This window comes from Berghia stephanieae, chromosome 9 (genome assembly GCF_034508935.2).
Source record: "Berghia stephanieae isolate SIO BIC M18660-M18661 chromosome 9, UCSD_Bste_1.3, whole genome shotgun sequence".
Classification (NCBI taxonomy): domain Eukaryota; kingdom Metazoa; phylum Mollusca; class Gastropoda; order Nudibranchia; family Aeolidiidae; genus Berghia; species Berghia stephanieae.
This window is the reverse complement of record NC_088368.1, coordinates 43167358-43187758: the sequence shown is the minus strand read 5'-3', so window position 1 is coordinate 43187758 and position 20401 is coordinate 43167358. Positions and strand designations below refer to the sequence as shown.

At 35.8% G+C, this 20401-nt stretch overlaps 1 protein-coding gene across 4 annotated transcripts in view; it reads left to right on the top strand.

The window, feature by feature from the left end:
• The window catches only part of LOC144980279 (RNA exonuclease 1 homolog), a 45867-nt gene extending 28027 nt beyond the window's left edge, over positions 1-17840 (top strand). For all 4 annotated transcript variants that reach the window (XM_078927912.1, XM_078927916.1, XM_078927915.1 and 1 more), the window contains exons 9-11: positions 3837-3975; positions 7134-7254; positions 10206-17840. In XM_078927912.1, coding sequence (XP_078784038.1) covers positions 3837-3975; positions 7134-7254; positions 10206-10303 — 358 coding nt within the window. In that variant the 3' untranslated portion in view covers positions 10304-17840. The remainder of the gene's footprint in view (positions 1-3836; positions 3976-7133; positions 7255-10205) is intronic.
• Positions 17841-20401: the final 2561 nt, after the last annotated feature.

Here is a 20401-nt window from a genome sequence, read left to right as displayed (position 1 = left end):
TTTAATTCAGAAAAGTGAGTGGAGCAGGCACTTATGTTGGTAACAACAAGAGATGAAGTGAGTAGAAAAGTGCCAGAAGACAATAGAGAATAAAAATGTTATATGTTTGTGTTGAGAATATTGGCTATTAAGCTTAACTGCTGGTCAAGTAACTTCGCGATGGTTGTGTGGCGAGCGAACCGGCGGTCTCTAGAAGTGGGTGAGAGAGGGATCTAGAAATGACCTGGGTTTGATACGAATATTTTTGTATTCGTGGATAGCTCACACGGTAGAGCCACGCTCTCACCTGCCAGGAGGAGTTGTCGTACCAATAAGGTCGCAGGTTCAAACCCCACCACCGCCGCGAACATTTTTTATTCCCTATTGTCTTCTGGCACTTTTCTACTCACTTCATCTGCGGGTGGTTGGATGGGAGAATCACCCTTGAATCATATACCTATGATGTTCGCATGGGTGTACGATCCGATAGTGATGTCGTTCCTTCTTCTCTTTACTAGCCTATCCTGCTTCTTTGGTTTGTGATTGTATTTTTGACAGGGGATATTTTTTTTCCCGTAAATCTTCTGCCTGTTTGTTCTTGGTTATTTATAATTTAGCTTATGATATCTTTAGGTTATGATTTTGATTTACATTTGTACTATTTTTGTTAGATTGCTTGTTTTTTTGTTTCAGCGGTCTCTCATATAACCTCAATTGTGTTGGAAGAGACCTTAAGCAACAAACAAACAAACAAAACTCACTTCATCTCTTGTCATAACTGGGTGGGGATCCTGACCTCCCATAGCGGGCAGGAATGTACATACTGTATCTTCTATTGTCTTTTATCTGTTATCCAACATGCTTTCTGTCTTTGTCTTGGAATGAGATTACTTGTTTTTTTTTCCTGGCCCTCGTCGGAGTCCTGGCTGGGAGAGAAACAGTCAAATGCATAGTTATTGTTTTGGGAGATGATATTTTTTTCCTTGGAAATCATCTCTCTGTTATGTATTATTATATTTGTTATTTTTACTGTATAATGTAGGCATTTTTTTTGGATTTTGTGCTTGTGTCCGGATGAGACTTATAGGTGATCTCAAACTAAGTACATTGGTGGTATGCTCTTGGAATCCCATTTTCTTCCTTTTTACTGGCGCTGATATAACCTAAATGTGTTGCAAGCGCTGTAAAACCCTTAAAAACAAAAACAAAGTGTCGTAACATTTTTAGTAGCAGCGTATAGGTGGATTCTTCGGATTACAGACAAGAATGAATGATCTTTATTGACGATCTGGGTGGGGTACCTGACTTCCCATGTTCGACAGGGAGGCACTTACTGTGTCTTCTATCCCCATTTATCTGTTTTCCAACATGCTTTCTGTCTTTGTCTTGGGATGAGATTACTTCGTTTTGTCCTTGCCGGATTCACTAACTGGGACACAGTGTTCAATAAGCGAGCTTTTAGTTCTATACATGTGCCGCGGTCAAGAGGTCATTCACTCCATCACATTCCCGACCAGTGCAATGGGTTATCTCCCGTGATATTCAACAGATTTGTTATACTGATATCTGGTTAAATTACAATCGCTTTTGCACAATCACAGTCTATTTTACCAATTTAAACAAATTGGCAACACATCGAGAAAACTTTGATCTGTATTTTGGCACCAAACACTCTGTCCTTAGAATTACTGTCTTTGAGATATTTTGCATTTAGATATCAGCACAATTTCGATTATAGTTTGTTAAATTTAATTTATTGATTGCATTATTATAAGCAAACAAAACGATAGAAACTCTCAAAACTTGCTCTAACCGATGGAGGAATAAAGTAACCTTTCATTCTTTCCCTCACAATTTGTGGGTTGCTCTTAGTTCTTTGATGATATTCGATAACATCTTGGTGCAGCTGTCCGATTTGTTATGCTTTGATCATTGCTGGTTCAGAGGCATATGGATTCCGGTCAAGATGTCTTCATCACACAAGTTATATTCAACAGGTGCTCACATAAGTTTAGCTTAATATTATATGAACACAATTATATCGGCTTTTAGTTCCCCTGGTTACAAACGTGGTCAATAAAGAACACTAGAATAAAGTCCGAGTCATTTCACATTTCAGTTGTATATATTTGAAATTTACTTCCCAGGTTAAAATATTGTTTCAGTCCTTTGTGGGTACAAAAGAAACCTTGTATTGTTTGTAATTATTATGATGCAATTATCATGTCCAGTTCTCCAGGTTAGGCATTGCTTTTTGTCAGGGACCATATTTAAAGCGTTTTAGCATGTCTAGTGAAAATTGCGCTAATTAAAAAAGCTCAAAATCTCAAAATTACGTAGTCTCTCATGACACTTGTAGCGCATAGTTTTGAGGGCTTTTTAGCATCATCATTATCAATGTCCACATTAAAGATGAGATTAATATCTGGTTTTAAAGATTAATATCTGGTTTTAAATCCTGTACAATTATGTTTTGAGATTCGTTTTCTTTTTTTCTGTGTTTCTTGACTTTCTACAAAGTCTACACAGTTCATTCAAATGTTTATCATGAATTTCTTGAGTGTCCTCCATGGCTAAATGAAATTTTAAAAATCATAATAAATTCAATTTTGTTGACGCACAGATGGAATTTTAGCAACTTATAGTTCATTTATAATAGATTCTAACTGTGGAAGAATAAAAGTTGTTCTATGTTTCTGTATGGAGAATTTAATTTTTTATTGGAAAAATTAATGCATTATAAATTACAGAAAAAAAAGTCTTATTTAGGATTGAAATATCACGATCATTATATACAGCACTGGCATAAAAGACATATGAATGGAAAGAGGAAATCTTGATAAATATTACAGAATAAAGAAATTTGTGTTTAAGCTCATTGTGAAGCGATAACAAAGAGATGAAAGTGAACATAAATCGACTGGTATCACCCGATATCACCGTAACTGAACTCACTACGGGATTCCCCGTAACTTGGCAGGCGTGACCCCAGTCAACCTCGGGTCATCACTTGAACTAAGTTACCGCTCAGGCGATATTTTCGTTACTGTGGGGAGGGAATCAGTCAAATGCACAGTTAGATTTTTTGGAGATGATATTTTTTGTCTTATAAATCATCTCTCTGTTATGCACTGTTTTATGTTTTGTTTAAATATTATATTGTTTGTAAATATTTGAGTGTGTTCTCTTAGTGGGGACCTGTGCTTGCGTCTGGATGAGACTTTTAGGTGATCGCAAACTAAGTACTTTAGCAGTGTGATCTTGGAATCTACATCTGTTTCCTACTTGAACTAATTCCCCTTTGTCTTACCTTTTCTTTGGGTGCTTTAATTGTAATTCTGAAACTTTTTACCATCCCGTTTTCTTTCTTTTTACTGGCGCTGATATGACCTTAATGTATTGCAAGCTCAGTAACACCTTATAAACAAAACATTTATTGACGATTGGCATGTGGCTGAGAAAACCTGGGAAAAGATACGGCAAGCTTAGATTCGAGATATGAGCCAAAATTGAAGATAAAGTGATTCCCATAGCAACAGATTTTATTCATACAAAAATTCATAACTTGGGTTCTATTAGACATAGAAAGAAAATGTAAAGTGGTAAATGATCAAAAACATGTGGTCTACACCACTGCATATATTTCTCAATTAATGAAATTTGCACATCTTTCTGGGTTTTCTCAATCAGCCACACGTATATTTAGACTAGAAAATATGATTCCATCACTCTGAAATCAGAAGAAGAATTACACTATAATAAAATATGTATCCAGTTCTCTTGTAAATTGGTTTTACACTTCCAGTGAGATAGGAACCAGAATTGTGACATCACTCTTTTGTTCCCTATTGTTTCAGATTCAGTGGAATCACAGCTGAAGACATGGAGGGAGTGGACACAACGATAAGAAAGGTGCACGATGTAATGCGTGACCTGGTCTCCAACGATACCATTTTAGTCGGCCACGGCCTGGAAAGTGACTTAACTGCTCTCAAGGTACGTACACCGTAATGAGTCTTGACCTCTTTAGGAAATGACAAAAGAAAAACCGAGCTTTCATATAGCGCAATATCCACTGAATGTGCTCAAAGCAGGATATGAATTACTTGACTTAATAGAAACCTTCATTAACTAAATGCCTGATACTAGCCAAAAGAAATCGTCATAAAAGAAGAATTCAATTTAAGAAACTAGGGAACAGGCACTGGTGTAATATAAAGATCCCTAACAAGTGTGTGTGTATGAAAGGTGCCAGGCAAAGCAAGAAAGAAAAATACAAGGAATATAAAGTCCCTAAAATCCTAAGTCTACCTCGAGGCGTGCTGACTATTTTGGATGGGTTTTTTTTTCTAGTATTTTCCATTCTTGCTTTGTTTCATACATACTTGTTCAGATAAAAGAAGATGTAGATCACAGGGTAGTGAGTGAGGGGGTGGTGGTAAATTGTGAGTTGTAATCAACAGCTCAACCAATGGAATCGTAAATTGTTTACTTGAGCACTTCTAACGACAACTCATTTTTTACTTTCGTTTGACTGGGTGGGAATCCTGACCTCCCATAGTGGGCAGGGAGGTACATGCTGTGTCTTCTATCCCCCCATACCCGTTTTCTAATTGTTTCCTGTCATTGTCTTGGAATGAGATTGCTTAGTTTTGTCCTGACCCTTGTCGGAGTTCCTTGACTGGGAGGGAGACAGTCAAATGTATAGTTAGAGTTTTGGGAGATGATATTTTTTTTCCTTGTAAATCATCTCTCTGTTATGCATTGTATTATGTTTAGTTTACATATATGATTTGTAAACATTTCAGTGTATTCCTCTTAGTTGTGACCTGTGCTTGTGTCTGGATGAGACTTTTAGGTGATCTCAAACTAAGTACTTTGACAGTGTGCTCTTGGAATCTACATCTGTTCCCTATTTGAACCAATTCCCCTTTGTCATACCTTTTCTTTTCTGCTTTAATTGTAATTCTAGAACTGTTTACTATCCCATTTTCTTCCTTTTTACTGGCGCTTATATGACCTTAATGTGTTGCAAGCGCCGTAAAACCCTTAAAAACAAACAAACAAACTTTCATTTGATGACCGTCATTCTCTTTATTGACATCATTTTTTGGTCAACATCAGGCCACAGCCATCGTTAATTTATAGCCTGACACAAGAACCCACTCAGACTTATAGTTTGAGATCAATTTTAAGGTTTGTGAAGCGGAAAGCGAGTTGACTTTAGGAGAGTTCAAGGAAACAAATGATTCCATTGGTTGACCTAATGAATACAACTCACCATTTGTTTTCTTTTGTGGCCAAAGACTTGTCTTTTGACGTCACCTTTTGGTCAGTGTCAGGCTTTAAGTTAACGATGGCTATGATCAGGCCTTGAACTTACAAAAGCGACGGCTTCATCTTCTTCGCTCCTTGTGAAACATAGGGGCTCTAAGAGGGTCCGGACCTGTCTTTGCCCTTGGCTTTCTTCTTTGACACTTCCCAGGAAAGACCTGCCACGTTCAATTCGGTTATATGGTCAAATGATATTGCTCTTACATTTGAATCCGAAAGTCCTGGGTTAGAGACACAAAGCCGAATCCCTGAGAAAGGCTCCTTAGTCACATTCTCTCAAACGTGCTTTGATTCCCATAACAATGCTGTCTCTTTCTAAAACGAATAGTAATATCGCCTTACAGATGTCATGGCTCGTCCTATTTTGCTGCTGTGGTGACACATTGTAAAGCTCTTTGAGCATGTTTACTGGATATTGCGCTATACAATTAATTTCCATTTCGTGCAACAGAAACTGGGGTTATATTTCTGGTTTTATGGGCCTTTAGCCACGTGAGATTATACACAGTAACGTTGTTGACAAACATCTGAACAGGGAGCAGGCACTGGTGTAAGAAGATAAAGATCCCTAACAAGTCTGTATGAAAGGTGCCAGAAAAAGCAAGAAAGAAATATACAAGATAAAATAAATTCCAAAAAATCTGTCTACCTCAGACCTTCTGATTACCGGTCAGACGTCCTACTATTAATGATAGCATGTCTGACCGGTAATCAGAAGGTCTGAGGTTCGAACCCCAGTCGAGGTAGCTGATTTTTTGGGATGTTTTTTTTTTCTTGTATATTTCTTTCTTGGTTTGTCTGGCACTAGACCTGTAAATTTTCAGTCAATTAACTGGAATCATTCAATTTGTCAAATTCAAATAGTTTAAAAAAGGAAAGAAAGAAATGTAGAAAGATAGAATTCATGAATCGTAGTGATGTGAATGACCGTAAAGTAATTAGGAATGTTCCACAGCGCTACGCATAGCTCATGGGCTGTTTATATTAATGATGGATATATTGCCAAGGCTAAGCGACGCTTTTTAGAATTGCCATATCTGAACACATCCCAGTGTATTTTCACACAGCCTTCGTGAAATTATTTTTTCACTTTCCAAACCTGTCGTGATCCCAATGGTAGCCAATTTTAACTGAGCCGCTGAGCGATAAATTTCACTGTTTCGTCTAAGCCAAAATTGACTAGTGGCTTTTAAAAAATAAATTCCCTTTATTCATCCCCATGGGGAAATTTGTCTTTATGGTCTATTCCAACGGAGTCATGGTTGCCAGTTTTCCGGTTCATGCCGGAATTCCGGTTTCGCGATATCTCGAAGTCAAATACCTCCGGTTTCAGTGTTTTGGGTAAAATAACCTAATAGCATCGGTAAAAAATTTTGGTTTTAAAATCAAATTAATTTCCTCATTGTGTCAATATGTTTTGATAATGGTATAAAAACGGTGATGAAATAAGAGTAAAGTTTAGGCCGCATTTTCAGTAGGAACATTTTCAGGTTTGGCAAAGTGTCGAGATTTTAGTTTCAGGTTTCAGCACTTCTTCCTGCTGGCACCCATGAACGGAGTACTGGAATAACCCAGGCATCAGCTGTAGTACAGCGCCGCAAAGTAAGAGCTGAGACGAGGTGACTAGTGCAAGGCCACACAACGAGTCGGGTAGTCGAACTCAGGACATTTTGGGTACGAAGCAAAGACTGTACTGCTGTGCCTTTATTTATCCGAACAAGCGACCACCCGAGCTCTAGCCCTTCGGTCGTACCACTGAGCCACGCTGCCCCATAGCTTGAACGTGCTGCTACCATAATTCCTGTATTTCACCATTTCAGATGATACACAGTACCGTTGTTGATACTTCCATTCTCTTCCCAAACCGACGGGGGTTTCCCTTCAAGAGTACCCTGAGAAATCTGGTCGCCGATCACTTGCAGAAGGATATCCAACCTGATGGTAATAATGATTATGATAATAATAATAATAATAATAATAATAATAATAATAATAATAATAATAATAAGAAGAAGAAGAAGAAGAAGAAGAAGAAGAAGAAGAAGAAGAAGAAGAAAAGAAGAAGAAGAAGAAGAAGAAGAAGAAGAAGAAGAAGAAGAATAGTAATAATGACAATAATAATAATAATAATAATAATAATAATAATAATAATAATAATAATAATAATAATAATAATAATAATAATAATAATAATAATAATAATAATAAAAATATGATAATGATAATAATAATAATAATAATAATAATAATAATAATAATAATAATAATAATAATAATAATAATAATAATAATACTAATAATAATAAGAATCATCATCATACTCATAATCATAATATAATAGAATATATAATGAAAAATATAATAATAATCAAAATATGATAATGATAATAGTAGTAATAATAATAATAATAATAATAATAATAATAATAATAATAATAATAATAATAATAATAATAATAATAATAATAATAATAATAATAAAAATAATAATAACAATAATAATCATCATCATCATACTCATAATCATAATAATCATAATATAATAGTGATATTAATAATAATAATAATAATAATAATAATAATAATAATAATAATAATAATAATAATGATAATAATAATAATAATAATAATAATAATAATAATAATAATAATAATAATAATAATAATAATAATAATAATAATAATAATAACCATGTAATTTATTTAATCGTACAGTATAGCTCTAGACTGGGTTTTAGATGAACGGCATTCTCTCATCTCTCATTCGTCAATCTTAAGTATTTCATTCATCATGCTTTGTTGACAAAGAGTAAACCCAAATCGTCAACAACAGTGAAGTTTCTGTCGATGAAAATTGTAATATCGCTTAACAGGTGCCACCTGACTGTAAAACGATTTGAGCGTGTTTAGTGGATATTACTCCCATAGTGGGCAGGGAAGTACTTACTGTGTCTTCTATCCCCTTATATCTGTTTTCCAATATCTTTCTGTCTTTGTCTTGGAATGAGATTACTTGGTTTTGTCCTTGCCCTGGTCAGAGCCCTTGATGGGAGGGAAACAGTCAAATGCTTAGTTATTGTTTTGGGAGATGATATATTTTTCCTTGTAAATCGTCTCTCTGTTGTGTATTGTTATTTTTGTTATTTTGAATGTATAATGTAAGCATTTGAGTGTATTCCTCTTAGTGCTGGTGTCTGGGTGAGACATTTAGGTGATCTCAAAGTACACTGGTGGTATGCTCTTGGAATCTACATCTGATCCCTATTTGTTCCCAGTTCCCCTTTGTCTTACTTTCTCTTGGGTGCTTTTTAATTGTAATTCTAGAACTTTTTACTATCCCATTTTCTTCCTTTTTACTGGCGCTGATATAACCTAAATGTGTTGCAAGCGCCGTAAAACCCTTAAAAACAAAACAATAGTGGATATTACTCTATAGAATTGCTCAATTGAAAAAAACAACAAAAAACAAATTATTATTGAATCATGATCACCTGTGAGACATGCTTGCTTACTTTTATCTTGTGCGGCTATGTTGTCTAGTGGTATGACACTCGCTCTTGGATCGGAAGGTCCTGGGTTCGAGCTCACGCTTGGAGCATTGTTGAGTCCTTGGAAAAGGCTCTTTACTCACATTCTCTCACCGTACTCAGGTGTAAAATGAGTACCTGGCTGTTATCAGCTTTGTCTTTGTCCGAAAAATTGTAATGTCGCTTAACAGGCGTAATTTCCCGTCCTACATGTTAAATGTTGCTGTTGGCCAGGGTCCCCTTGTAAAGCGCTTTGAGCACATTTAGTGGATATTGCTCTTTATAAAGCTCAATTTTAAAAAAATAATTTAATTGACCAGTATATTTTTGACAAATCAAAACATGGAATATGTGACACACCTTCACATGTGCCCGGACAAACATACCGAGTTGTTTATGAACAATAACGTGAATGAAATCGACCTCTCTCTGATCATTGTTACTGTTTTTATACTGCCAGATGGGTGACTAGTTATCACATGATTATCTCCATCATATTATAATCATTTGAATTTCCAACTATTGTTTCTGTTGATCAAGCGGTAGAGCAGTGAATATTTTACTTAGACACATACCATCGATAGTAAAGCCTGTGTAGTTTGGCTTGTCAACCATTCCCTGCCAATGTTTACAGTATGACGACTGTCCGAGAGGCACGGTTATCTAAGTGTCTGTCTATTGAAGGAACAAAATTGACGTCACTATGATGAGTTCTAAATGAATTCTATCAACAAACTATAAATGTTCTAGGGTACCCATTGTTTTTTTTTTTTTTTTGTTTTGTTTTTTTTAATTCTGGGTTGATATGTAAGATCGCGGGTGGTTGGATGGGAGCATCACCCTTGAATCATATACCTATGATGTTCGCATGGGTGTACGATCCGATAGTGGCGGGTGGTTGGATGGGAGCATCACCCTTGAATCATATACCTATGATGTTCGCATGGGTGTACGATCCGATAGTGGCGGGTGGTTGGATGGGAGCATCACCCTTGAATCATATACCTATGATGTTCGCATGGGTGTACGATCCGATAGTGATGTCGTTTCTTCTTCTCTTTACTAGCCTATCCTGCTTCTTTGGTTTGTGATTGTATTTTTGACAGGGGATATTTTTTTTTCTGTAAATCTCCTGCCTGTTTGTTCTTGGTTATTTATAATTTAGCTTATGATATCTTTAGGTTATGATTTTGATTTACATTTGTACTATTTTTGTTAGATTGCTTGTTTTTTTGTTTCAGCGGTCTCTCATATAACCTCAATTGTGTTGGAAGAGACCTAAAGCAACAAACAAACAAACAAAAAAATATGTAAGATCTGGCTGGCGGATAACAGGAACTATTTATTTATTTATTTATTTTTCAGATGGCGGCCATGACAGTAAAAATGATGCTGTATCCTGCATGCAACTCGTCCTTTTCAAAGTCGAGCAAGACGCCAAAACTGAAGCAAGACAGTTTTAAGAGAGCTTTAAGCCATTCGCTGACTTACTCGTAACAGATGCGACAATTTTCCTGTAGTTGGTATGGAGAGGGTTAAAATTGTACGCTTAGTTCATCAACTGTCTTCCTACATTCATATCACTTTGCTCAGGGCCATCTTCTCCATTTCATTCCAGCTCATTCTAACCTTTTTCAGAGCTCTTCTGTTATTGACATCCTTCGTTTGCTTCGGGGGCTTCCCTCGTCTTCTCTTTTCTTGCAGATTTCATGTACAGAGCTGCCAACTGTCACAGAACTTCCGTGAAATTTATGGAAATAGACTACAAGTCACGGATACACGGAAACATACCATGTTGTCACGGAAATAGACTACAAGTCACGGATACACGGACATGGAAATAGACTACAAGTCACGGATACACGGAAACATACCATTTTGTCACGGAAATAGACTACAAGTCACGGATACACGGAAACATACCATTTTGTCACGGAAATAGACTACAAGTCACGGATACACGGAAACATACCATTTTGTCACGGAAATAGACAAGTCACGGATACACGGAAACATACCATTTTGTCACAGAAATAGACTACAAGTCACGGATACACGGAAACATACCATTTTGTCACGGAAATAGACTACAAGTCACGGATACACGGAAACATACCATTTTGTCACAGAAATAGACTACAAGTCACGGATACACGGAAACATACCATTTTGTCACGGAAATAGTCTACAAGTCACGGATACACGGAAACATACCATTTTGTCACGGAAATAGACTACAAGTCACGGATACACGGAAACATACCATTTTGTCACGGAAATAGACTACAAGTCACGGATACACGGAAACATACCATTTTGTCACAGAAATAGACTACAAGTCACGGATACACGGAAACATACCATTTTGTCACGGAAATAGACTACAAGTCACGGATACACGGAAACATACCATTTTGTCACGGAAATAGTCTACAAGTCACGGATACACGGAAACATACCATTTTGTCACGGAAATAGACTACAAGTCACGGATACACGGAAACATACCATTTTGTCACGGAAATAGTCTACAAGTCACGGATACACGGAAACATACCATTTTGTCACGGAAATAGTCTACAAGTCACGGATACACGGAAACATACCATTTTGTCACGGAAATGGTTGCACGGGCGAAATAAAAGTTTAAAAAAAAGTTTTTTTTTGTTTTTTTTTGCTGGGATGCATAACATTTTAAAACTGGATGTCGGGTGATGGACGCATGCTAACAACAGGAAGTTGCCTTAATATCTATATTTTGACAATTCCGTAATCGATTTTTTCATTAAACACATCAAATACTATACATTGTTTGTTGGATTCGTGTCATTCAGGGAATTGTCTATCGTAATGTTAAAATAATCTTTCATTGCTGTTTCTGATTACGAGCGCATGTGTTCTTAGTTCTTTCTTTCATTTTCATTCGATTGTTGAAGCTGTTCATACGTGGTCTTGTCTACTGTTAAATTCGTTTATTGATTTTTCACTTTATTCACTTTTCTACTTTGTAATAGTTTGCGATTTCTTACTGTGCTTTGAAATGGATACACCGCCAGCAAAATGGAGGAAACAGGCGGTTCTTTATCGGCCCGAGATGATTGAGAAATTTCCTGGTCTCATTAAATCATCCAAAAGCCCTGGTCACATTTACTGTACGGTGTGATTCAATGACATTTTAGTCAATAGTGGTATGATTGATTGTTCTAGGCATGTCAATGGACCTAAGCTTATTAAAAATGCTAAATCAGTGAGTAGTGTTAAGTCTGTGTCTTCATTCGTCAATGCTAAGAGTGTGGAGTCGGTGACGGATGCCGAAGTGATGTTCTCTGGATTTTTAGTGGAGCACAATATTCCGTTAGCGGCTGCTGATCATGTGGGAAAACTATTTAAGGCAATGTTTTTAAATAAGTCTGTGTCTGCTAGGGAGATTATAGAAAAATATGTGTCAGAACCAAGTAAACTCACATTGTGAAGGAAATGGCAAGTCAGGAGACGTCCATGTTGGTTGCATCGATGAAAACAGGAACATTTTCAATTGCCACAGATGCAAGCAATGACAGACCTGCCAACCGGTACGATTAATCGTATTTTAGTACGATTTTTGGACCCCGAATACGCAGATACGATTTGCGTGATTTTTTTAAAGATGTGTGATGTGAATGATATTGATGATACATTTGATGCATTGATGATACACACGTGTCGTACACCAACTGTTGACTGTGTTTCTGAATGAATGATGCATCACATTTAATACTATAGTTATCATTTCAGTTGCTTATATGATGCCGGTTTTCACCTATATTTTTCTCATACATTTTTGAGGATTTGCATAGAATTATGCACATAAGCTTGTTTTATACTTTAAATAGTCTCAGGCCACATTTAAACTTTTGCCACTTATTAAATACAAAATTCTAATTGAAAATTTAATTGAACCAACATCTTTGACTATGAAGCCTTCAATTGAAAACGTATTGCTAATTAACTTAAACATAAATGGGCTATTTCCCTTTATTATAACTAAATTACTCTTTTTTGATTTATAAAATTTATAATGATCGTTTTTTTTTCTTTATTATTTTGTACGAGTCTTGAATTACAAAGTGGGCAGCTTTAGGAACGGTATTTGGTTCAAAATGAATTTTTTAGAACCATTTTAAAAGTATTTAACTTTTCTCTGCATATTACATACTTTGCAAATTTCCCATCATTTGACCAAAGTAATAGTATTAGTAGTATATGGAAGTAATAGTAGTAGTAGTAGTAGGAGGAGTAGTAGTAGTGAATGCTCAAAAAAAAAAAAGAGAGAGAGAGAAAGAGGATGGATCATTAGATAACACATATGGAAAATATCTTGCTACTGTTGCAAATTGTCATCTATTGAATTGAAGACCACTCTCCCAGTTATTTTATCTCAAAACTTTCTCATAAATGATGTACTGGGCTAGCAGATATCACCATCACAACTTCATCAGCATCTCTTACCATCAACATCATGACATCACCACTTCTACAACTGCCATCACAGCATTGTCACTGCCACAACTACCACCACATCACTTCTACCACCACTGCCACCACAGCTTCATCATCATCACCACCACCACCTATAGAGCACCATCGCTACAACAACCAACATTTCTTCCACTGACACTAGCATCAATACTACCAACATGTTAAGGGTCTGTTGATCATTTCTTTGAGTGTTTCGAAAGCAATTTCCTTTTGATATTGCAATTTCTGAGCCTTATGCTAATTTTAAATAGCCATTAAGTTTTAGTTTCTCGATAAATCGATAATTTTGTAATCACTAGAGATTGCTTGAATGATGAAGATGAAAGTTTATTTGATTTGGGATTAAATAAATATTATATAAATATAAATATATTATAATATACATTTTTTATAAATTTTTGTTTAGTGCGCACTTTTTTTCCACATGTGCGGACAAAATACACTTTTTTTTTCTTCTAAAAATACACTTTTTAGGGTCATGGAATACACTTTTCATCCTGGGAAGGTTGGCAGGTCTGCAATGATAGAAATGACAAATTGTACCCCATCATTGTTCGATTGGCCATGGATGGAAATATTGTTACTTCCTTATTGTCTATCATTGAAGTGGAGGGTAAAAACACTGGAGTAAAAATAGCGGAGGCAATTGTAGGGGAATTAAAGTCAAAGGACATCAGCTTGGATAATTGTTTGGCTTTCACCAGTGATAATGCTAATGTCATGGTAGGTAAAAAGACTGGATGTTATGGTGAACTTCTGAAGTACAATTCTAATCTCATCAGTACAGGGTGTATTTGTCATAGGCTCCATCTTGCTGCAGAGTGGGCAGCCAAACAGTTGCCAGTCAATGTTGAGCAATTTTTCATTGACATTTATTATTATATCGAGAAGAGTGCCAGTAGAGTGAAAAACTTTTAAAATTTCCAGGAAGAATGTGGAGTGAAGCCATCAGAGCTCTGTAAACATGCCCCGACACGTTGGCTTTCACTGTCAAAGACATGCCTCTGGGTTCTGGAGCAATGGCCTGCACTGGATGGATTTTATGAGGAAGAATGTAACAGCACTACAGAGCAGGCAAAGGAGATAGATGCAGGAGAATAAACAGGATAGGAAAAAAAAGTGTTGGACAACCTGAAGTCAAGAACAATGAAGGCTTATATCCACTACCTTTCATTTATCCTTTCTGAATTTGACAAAGTGAATATTCAACTTCAGTCGGAATCTTCAATGGTTCATGTCCAACTCCGTCTGGTACAGCGCTTCATTTGAACTCTTATGACAATGGGGCTAAAACCATGTGCTCTTACCCACAAGGGAGTTACAGATGTTGACTACAAGTCACAGTACAACAAAAGATCAAATGGTGATCTTGTTATTGGGGAGGGGACAAAGAAGAGTCTGGAGAAATTGAATAAGGAGAAGGTACAACAATTTTATTTTATTCATCTATACTATAAAGAAATGTTTACAAACTGCCATTACTTACCTTTTAAAGAATGGACAAATGGAAGCTATTTATTTAAAGAATGCTGAGGTGGCTGACATCAATGTGAGGCAAACAGCCGCATGGAAACAGTTGGAATATTTTTAAAGTAAATTTCCAACCATTTTACCACAGGATGCAACTAAATACGAGTTGCAAATGCAATTTGTAGAATATCAATGTTGTGAATTACCAGATAACTTGCCTGATGAAATGGGATTGAAGCGGAAGGTGCTTGGAGAGTCTGTGAAGGATATAACAACAGGACATCTTTCATTGAACACATTAGCCAAAGTCATGACGTCGATTCTTGCCATTCCTCACAGCAATGCCTCATGTGAACGCATCTTCAGCACAGTGAGGAAGAACAGGACAGACTTTCGGTCATCAATGTCTGTTGAGACACTAGAACCCCTAATGATTCTAAAACAAAAAGATGTGTGTCACGAGAGGAAAAATGCTCCAGAGTTGCTGAAGCTATGTAAAACAGCCACAGCAAGAGCTCTCAACAAGGAGTAATAACTATGGAGGAGTTGTAATTGTAAATAGTGTAAATACTAATGTATACATATATATAAATAAATGTGGACTCGTAATATTATTTTATTTGGAACTAATTAAACTAGGACTATGCATGATGTGATTAAATTATGATGTAAAAAGACCACCATGACGACACTCCATGATTTGACGTTAATATCAGGACAAGAGTTTCTGGTGAGTAAAATATTTCATATTTTTAATGTAAATAAGCGACGTTCTGTTGTCACTGAAGTGTCGCTGAAATGTGTCCCCCAAATGACTTTGTCCATGTTGGCATCTCTGCATGTAGGTAAGGGCCTCCTCCTCCTCCTCCTCCTCCTCCTCCTCCTCCTCCTTAGTGATTATTTGTTTTTCTGAAGAGGGAAGGAAAGAATGAAAGGGGGAGGGAGAAGAAATTATAAGTGTGCGTGTGTGTATGTATGCGATATATTCATGCATCAATAAGTATAGAAACTGAATGTAAGCTATGTCGATAACGTCATTGGCGAATGTCCATTAAACTTATGTATTTTTTAAAAATTAGGGATGACTCCCCCCCCCCCTCTTTCACTCGACTTAGGTGTGAATGAGTATCAGGTTATAGGCAATGTCTCATTTTGTAAAAATGTTAGTACCAAAAAAAAAAAAGATGCAAAAAGACGACTTGAACTGTATGTAATGAAAATATAGTTCCATATGGCCTTCTAGGGGAGAAAATATAAGAAATAATATGAAGGGCATTGGGCATGATAATTCTGTTGCAATACGCTGTATTTGTGTGTGTTCATGTTATATATTCAAAATATTATACATCACCTATCTGATTGTTATGTATTTAAAATATTTTATATCACCTATCTCTGTGTGGGGTTCCTGACCTCCCATAGTGGGCAGGGAGTTACATACTGTGTCTTCTATCCCCTTATATCTGTTTTCCAACATGTTTTCTGTCTTTGTCTTGGAATGAGGTTACTTGGTTTTATCCTGGCCCTTTTATTAATAGTTAATAGATTAATTAATTGATTAATTTTTGAATTCAATTTGATCTTGTTAATTTTTATTTATTTATTTATCTATTCATTTATTTGTTGGTTTGTTTATTTATTTATTTATCCATTTATTTCTTTATCTTTTAAACTTTAAATTGTCATGTGGATATATCTAATTGTTTCCATTAATTTCATGATTTTGTAGACTGGTTTGTAAATGTTGACAAGTAAAATGCATGACATCTGAAACAATATAAAATCATAATTTATCAGAGACTTATGTATGATTATTATCGTTGTTGCTTTCACGATTATTGTTGTCATTAATATTTCATTGTATTATGAACTTTGTACAATTATGATTCATTCGATCATGACCAATTTTCAATTATAAGTTTTCTATGATTGTATTTTTCTATTGCACATTGCCGTATTAATACCTTTTTCCTGACATTCAAAGTTGTGTAAAACTCTCTGTGAATGATACAATGCAAGCTATATGAATATGAGATTCTTTAATTATAAACTACGCGGGTGGTTGGATGGGAGCATCACCCTTGAATCATATACCTATGATGTTCGCATGGGTGTACGATCCGATAGTGATGTCGTTTCTTCTTCTCTTTACTAGCCTATCCTGCTTCTTTGGTTTGTGATTGTATTTTTGACAGGGGATATTTTTTTTTCTGTAAATCTTCTGTCTGTTTGTTCTTGGTTATTTATAATTTAGCTTATGATATCTTTAGGTTATGATTTTGATTTACATTTGTACTATTTTTGTTAGATTGCTTGTTTTTTTGTTTCAGCGGTCTCTCATATAACCTCAATTGTGTTGGAAGAGACCTAAAGCAACAAACAAAAAATTATAAACTACAGTATAATGCATTTAAATGGGGTTCCTGACCTCCCATAGTGGGGGGGGGGGGTACTTACCGTGTCTTCTATCCCCTTACATCTGTTTTTCAAATGCTTTCTGTCTTTGTCTTGGTATGAGATTGCTTGGTTTTGTCCCGAACCTGGTCTGAGTCCTTGGCTGGGAGGCAAACAGTCAAATGCATAGTTATTATTTTGGGAGATGATATTTTTGTCCTTGTAAACCATCTCTCTGTTATGTATTATTATATTTGTTATTTTTAATGTATAATGAAATGTAAGCATTTGAGTGTATTCCTCTTTGTTGGATCTTGTGCTTGTGTCTGGGTGAGACGTATAGGTGATATCAGACTAAGTACATTGGTGGTATGCTCTTGGAATCTACATCTGATCCCTATTTGTTCCCAATTCCCCTTTGTCTCACTCTCTCTTGGGTGCTTTAATTGTAATTCTAGAACTTTCGACTATCCCATTTTCTTCCTTTTTACTGGTGCAAATATAACCTAAATGCGTTGCAAGCGCCGTAAAACCCTTAAAAATAAATAAACAAACAAACAAGATAAGTTTTCTTTCTTTCTTTATTTTAGAATAATAAAGTTTGTTTTTTTTGGGGTTTTTTTTGTGTGTGTATTTTGTTATTACCTTATTTAAATTTTTTAATGTATTTATTTATTTATTTAGTTTATCTCTCTCCTTCATTTTAAATATAGATAACTTTGAAACCATATAGATAACTTTGAAACGCACCCTTCCACTCCCGTTCTCCCACTTTCATTCTGTCTCTCTCCTCTCTCTCTCTCTCTCTCTTTCTCTCTCTCTCTCTCTCTCTCTCTTTCTCTCTGCCTCTCTCTCTCTCTCTCTCTCTGTCTCTCTCTTAACGAATAAGAAAAATGTTGGTTGTATCGTAACGAATGTGAGGATTTCCCTGTAGTTGGTAAGGAAAGGGTTAATCCTCTTCTTACCAACTACAGGAAAATCCTCACATTTGTTACCATACTATATGGGTGGGATTCCTGACCCCCCATAGTGGGCAGGGAGGTACTTACTGTGTCTTCTATCCCCTTATATCTGTTTTCCAACATGCTTTCTGTCTTTATATTGGAATGAGATTACTTGGTTTTGTCCTGGTCCTGGCCGGATGCCCTGGCTGAGAGGGAAACAGTCAAAGTGTAGTTAGTTTTGGGAGACGATATTTTTTACCATGTAAATCATCTCTCTGTTATGTACTGTTACACTTTTCATTTTTACATATGATTTGTAAACATTTGAGTGTGTTCCTCTTAGTGGGATCTGTGCTTGTGCGATGAGACTTTTAGGTGATCTCAAACTAAGTACTTTGATAGTGTGCTCTTGGAATGGACATCTGTTTCCTATTTGAACCAATTCCCCTTTGTCTTACCTTTGCTTATGTGCTTTAATTGTAATTCTAGAACTTATTACTATCACGTTTTCTTCCCTTTTACTGGCGCTGATATGACCTTAATGTGTTGCGAGTACCGTAAAACCCTTAAAAACAAACAAACATTTATCACCTGAATATCTTGAATGCCTTAGCAGGGAATATAAACCATTTCGATCTCTTCGATCGACCAGTTCTTCGCTAATGTAGAAAAAACATCCCAAGAAGACAGCTTACTGAGCATGGTTTTGCATTCTTGGCTCCAATCGTATGGAATTCTTTACCACCTAAAACGATGTGGAAGTCAAACGGCATCTAAAATCCAATCTTTTTCATTCTGCTTACCATTATTCTGTGTAAGATTTGAACAAGATAATAATATATGAACTTAGCATCCACAGCAAAATACCGTGAACTGTGGAAGGAAATGACACAGATGATTAGAGAGGCGGCCGAGGCGTCCCGATCGGATTATTAGGAAGCGAAAGGCCTTAACTCACTCAACCCTAACAACGAATATATCCGTAGTATACCCAGGGTTACTTTTACCCCATGCCCATTTATTACATTCTTCTGAGACAAATTATAGCCGTAGTAACAAAGCTAATGTTCTTAATTTTTACATGTTAATGATAGTTGAATAAAACTATGCACTTCTCATTTTTAATACATATTTTTCCAATGTTGAAAAGTAGCAAAAATCTCTAGGATTGAGTGAGTTAAGTCAGTCAAGTAAGTCATAGTCATATGTGTGTGGCTGTTGTCATGATTTTCTCGTCGAATTGAATGAATTTGTGTGATACCAAAAACTATTGCAACGCGCCCCTGACACTGTTTGTGGATACCGGCAATACATCAAGTAAAGATAAACGCGATAATGACAAATATAATTCAATGAGAAAGAAACAAATTTACAAAACTGATAACGTCGTACATAGAATTGTCACGGAGTTTGTTGCAAAATGTTGCAGGTGTTTTAATCCCTTAAAATCTACGCTGATTTTTTTTTTTTCGTTTTCAGGCAATTGTTTCGTTTTATGTATTCTGTTTTAATGGAGGATAAACCATTTCCATTGGGAGAGCAGTAAGAATATCGCGAGTCGGACTGCGATTGTCTATAAATTATAAATTATTGCCTTTTGGTGAAAAACTTAAGATCTGGTATTGGGTCAAAGTAAGATCGAATTTCGCCTTTAAAGGGTGACATTGTTTCTGGGTTTTGCTTTTTAAAAATTATTACTGGTTATTATTCTTCTTCTTTAAGTCATTATTACAGTTTCATTTTTATAATTGGCAAGTCGTTGGCTGTACTAACTCGCATAGTCACTATACTGAGCTGCAAAATAGACGCACGACTTATAAAATCAATGGATCTCACGTAAGCTTAGTCATAATCTTTTTCTGTCTTCATCAAATGATGTGTGACAATAAAGATATTATTCCAGCCCTCTCATTGGAAAACCTTATCTTTTATTAGTAAATACGTAATCGTTGAATAACGAATAAAAAATTTGTATTCAACGATTGCAGAATATTTTCGCACATTTTATTGGTGTGAAATAAGGTGTAAAAGACAGCAAAGGACACAATTAGATATTTATAAATTATAATTTATTCAAAAATAACAATTATAAAAGTACTTGTGCGGCTATGTGGTATTGTGTTCTGACACACGCTTTAGGATCGGAAGGTCCTGAGTTCGAGTCTCGCTTGGCGCATAGTCGAGTCCTTGGAAAAGAATCTTTATTCATGTTTTCTCACCATATTCAGGTGTAAA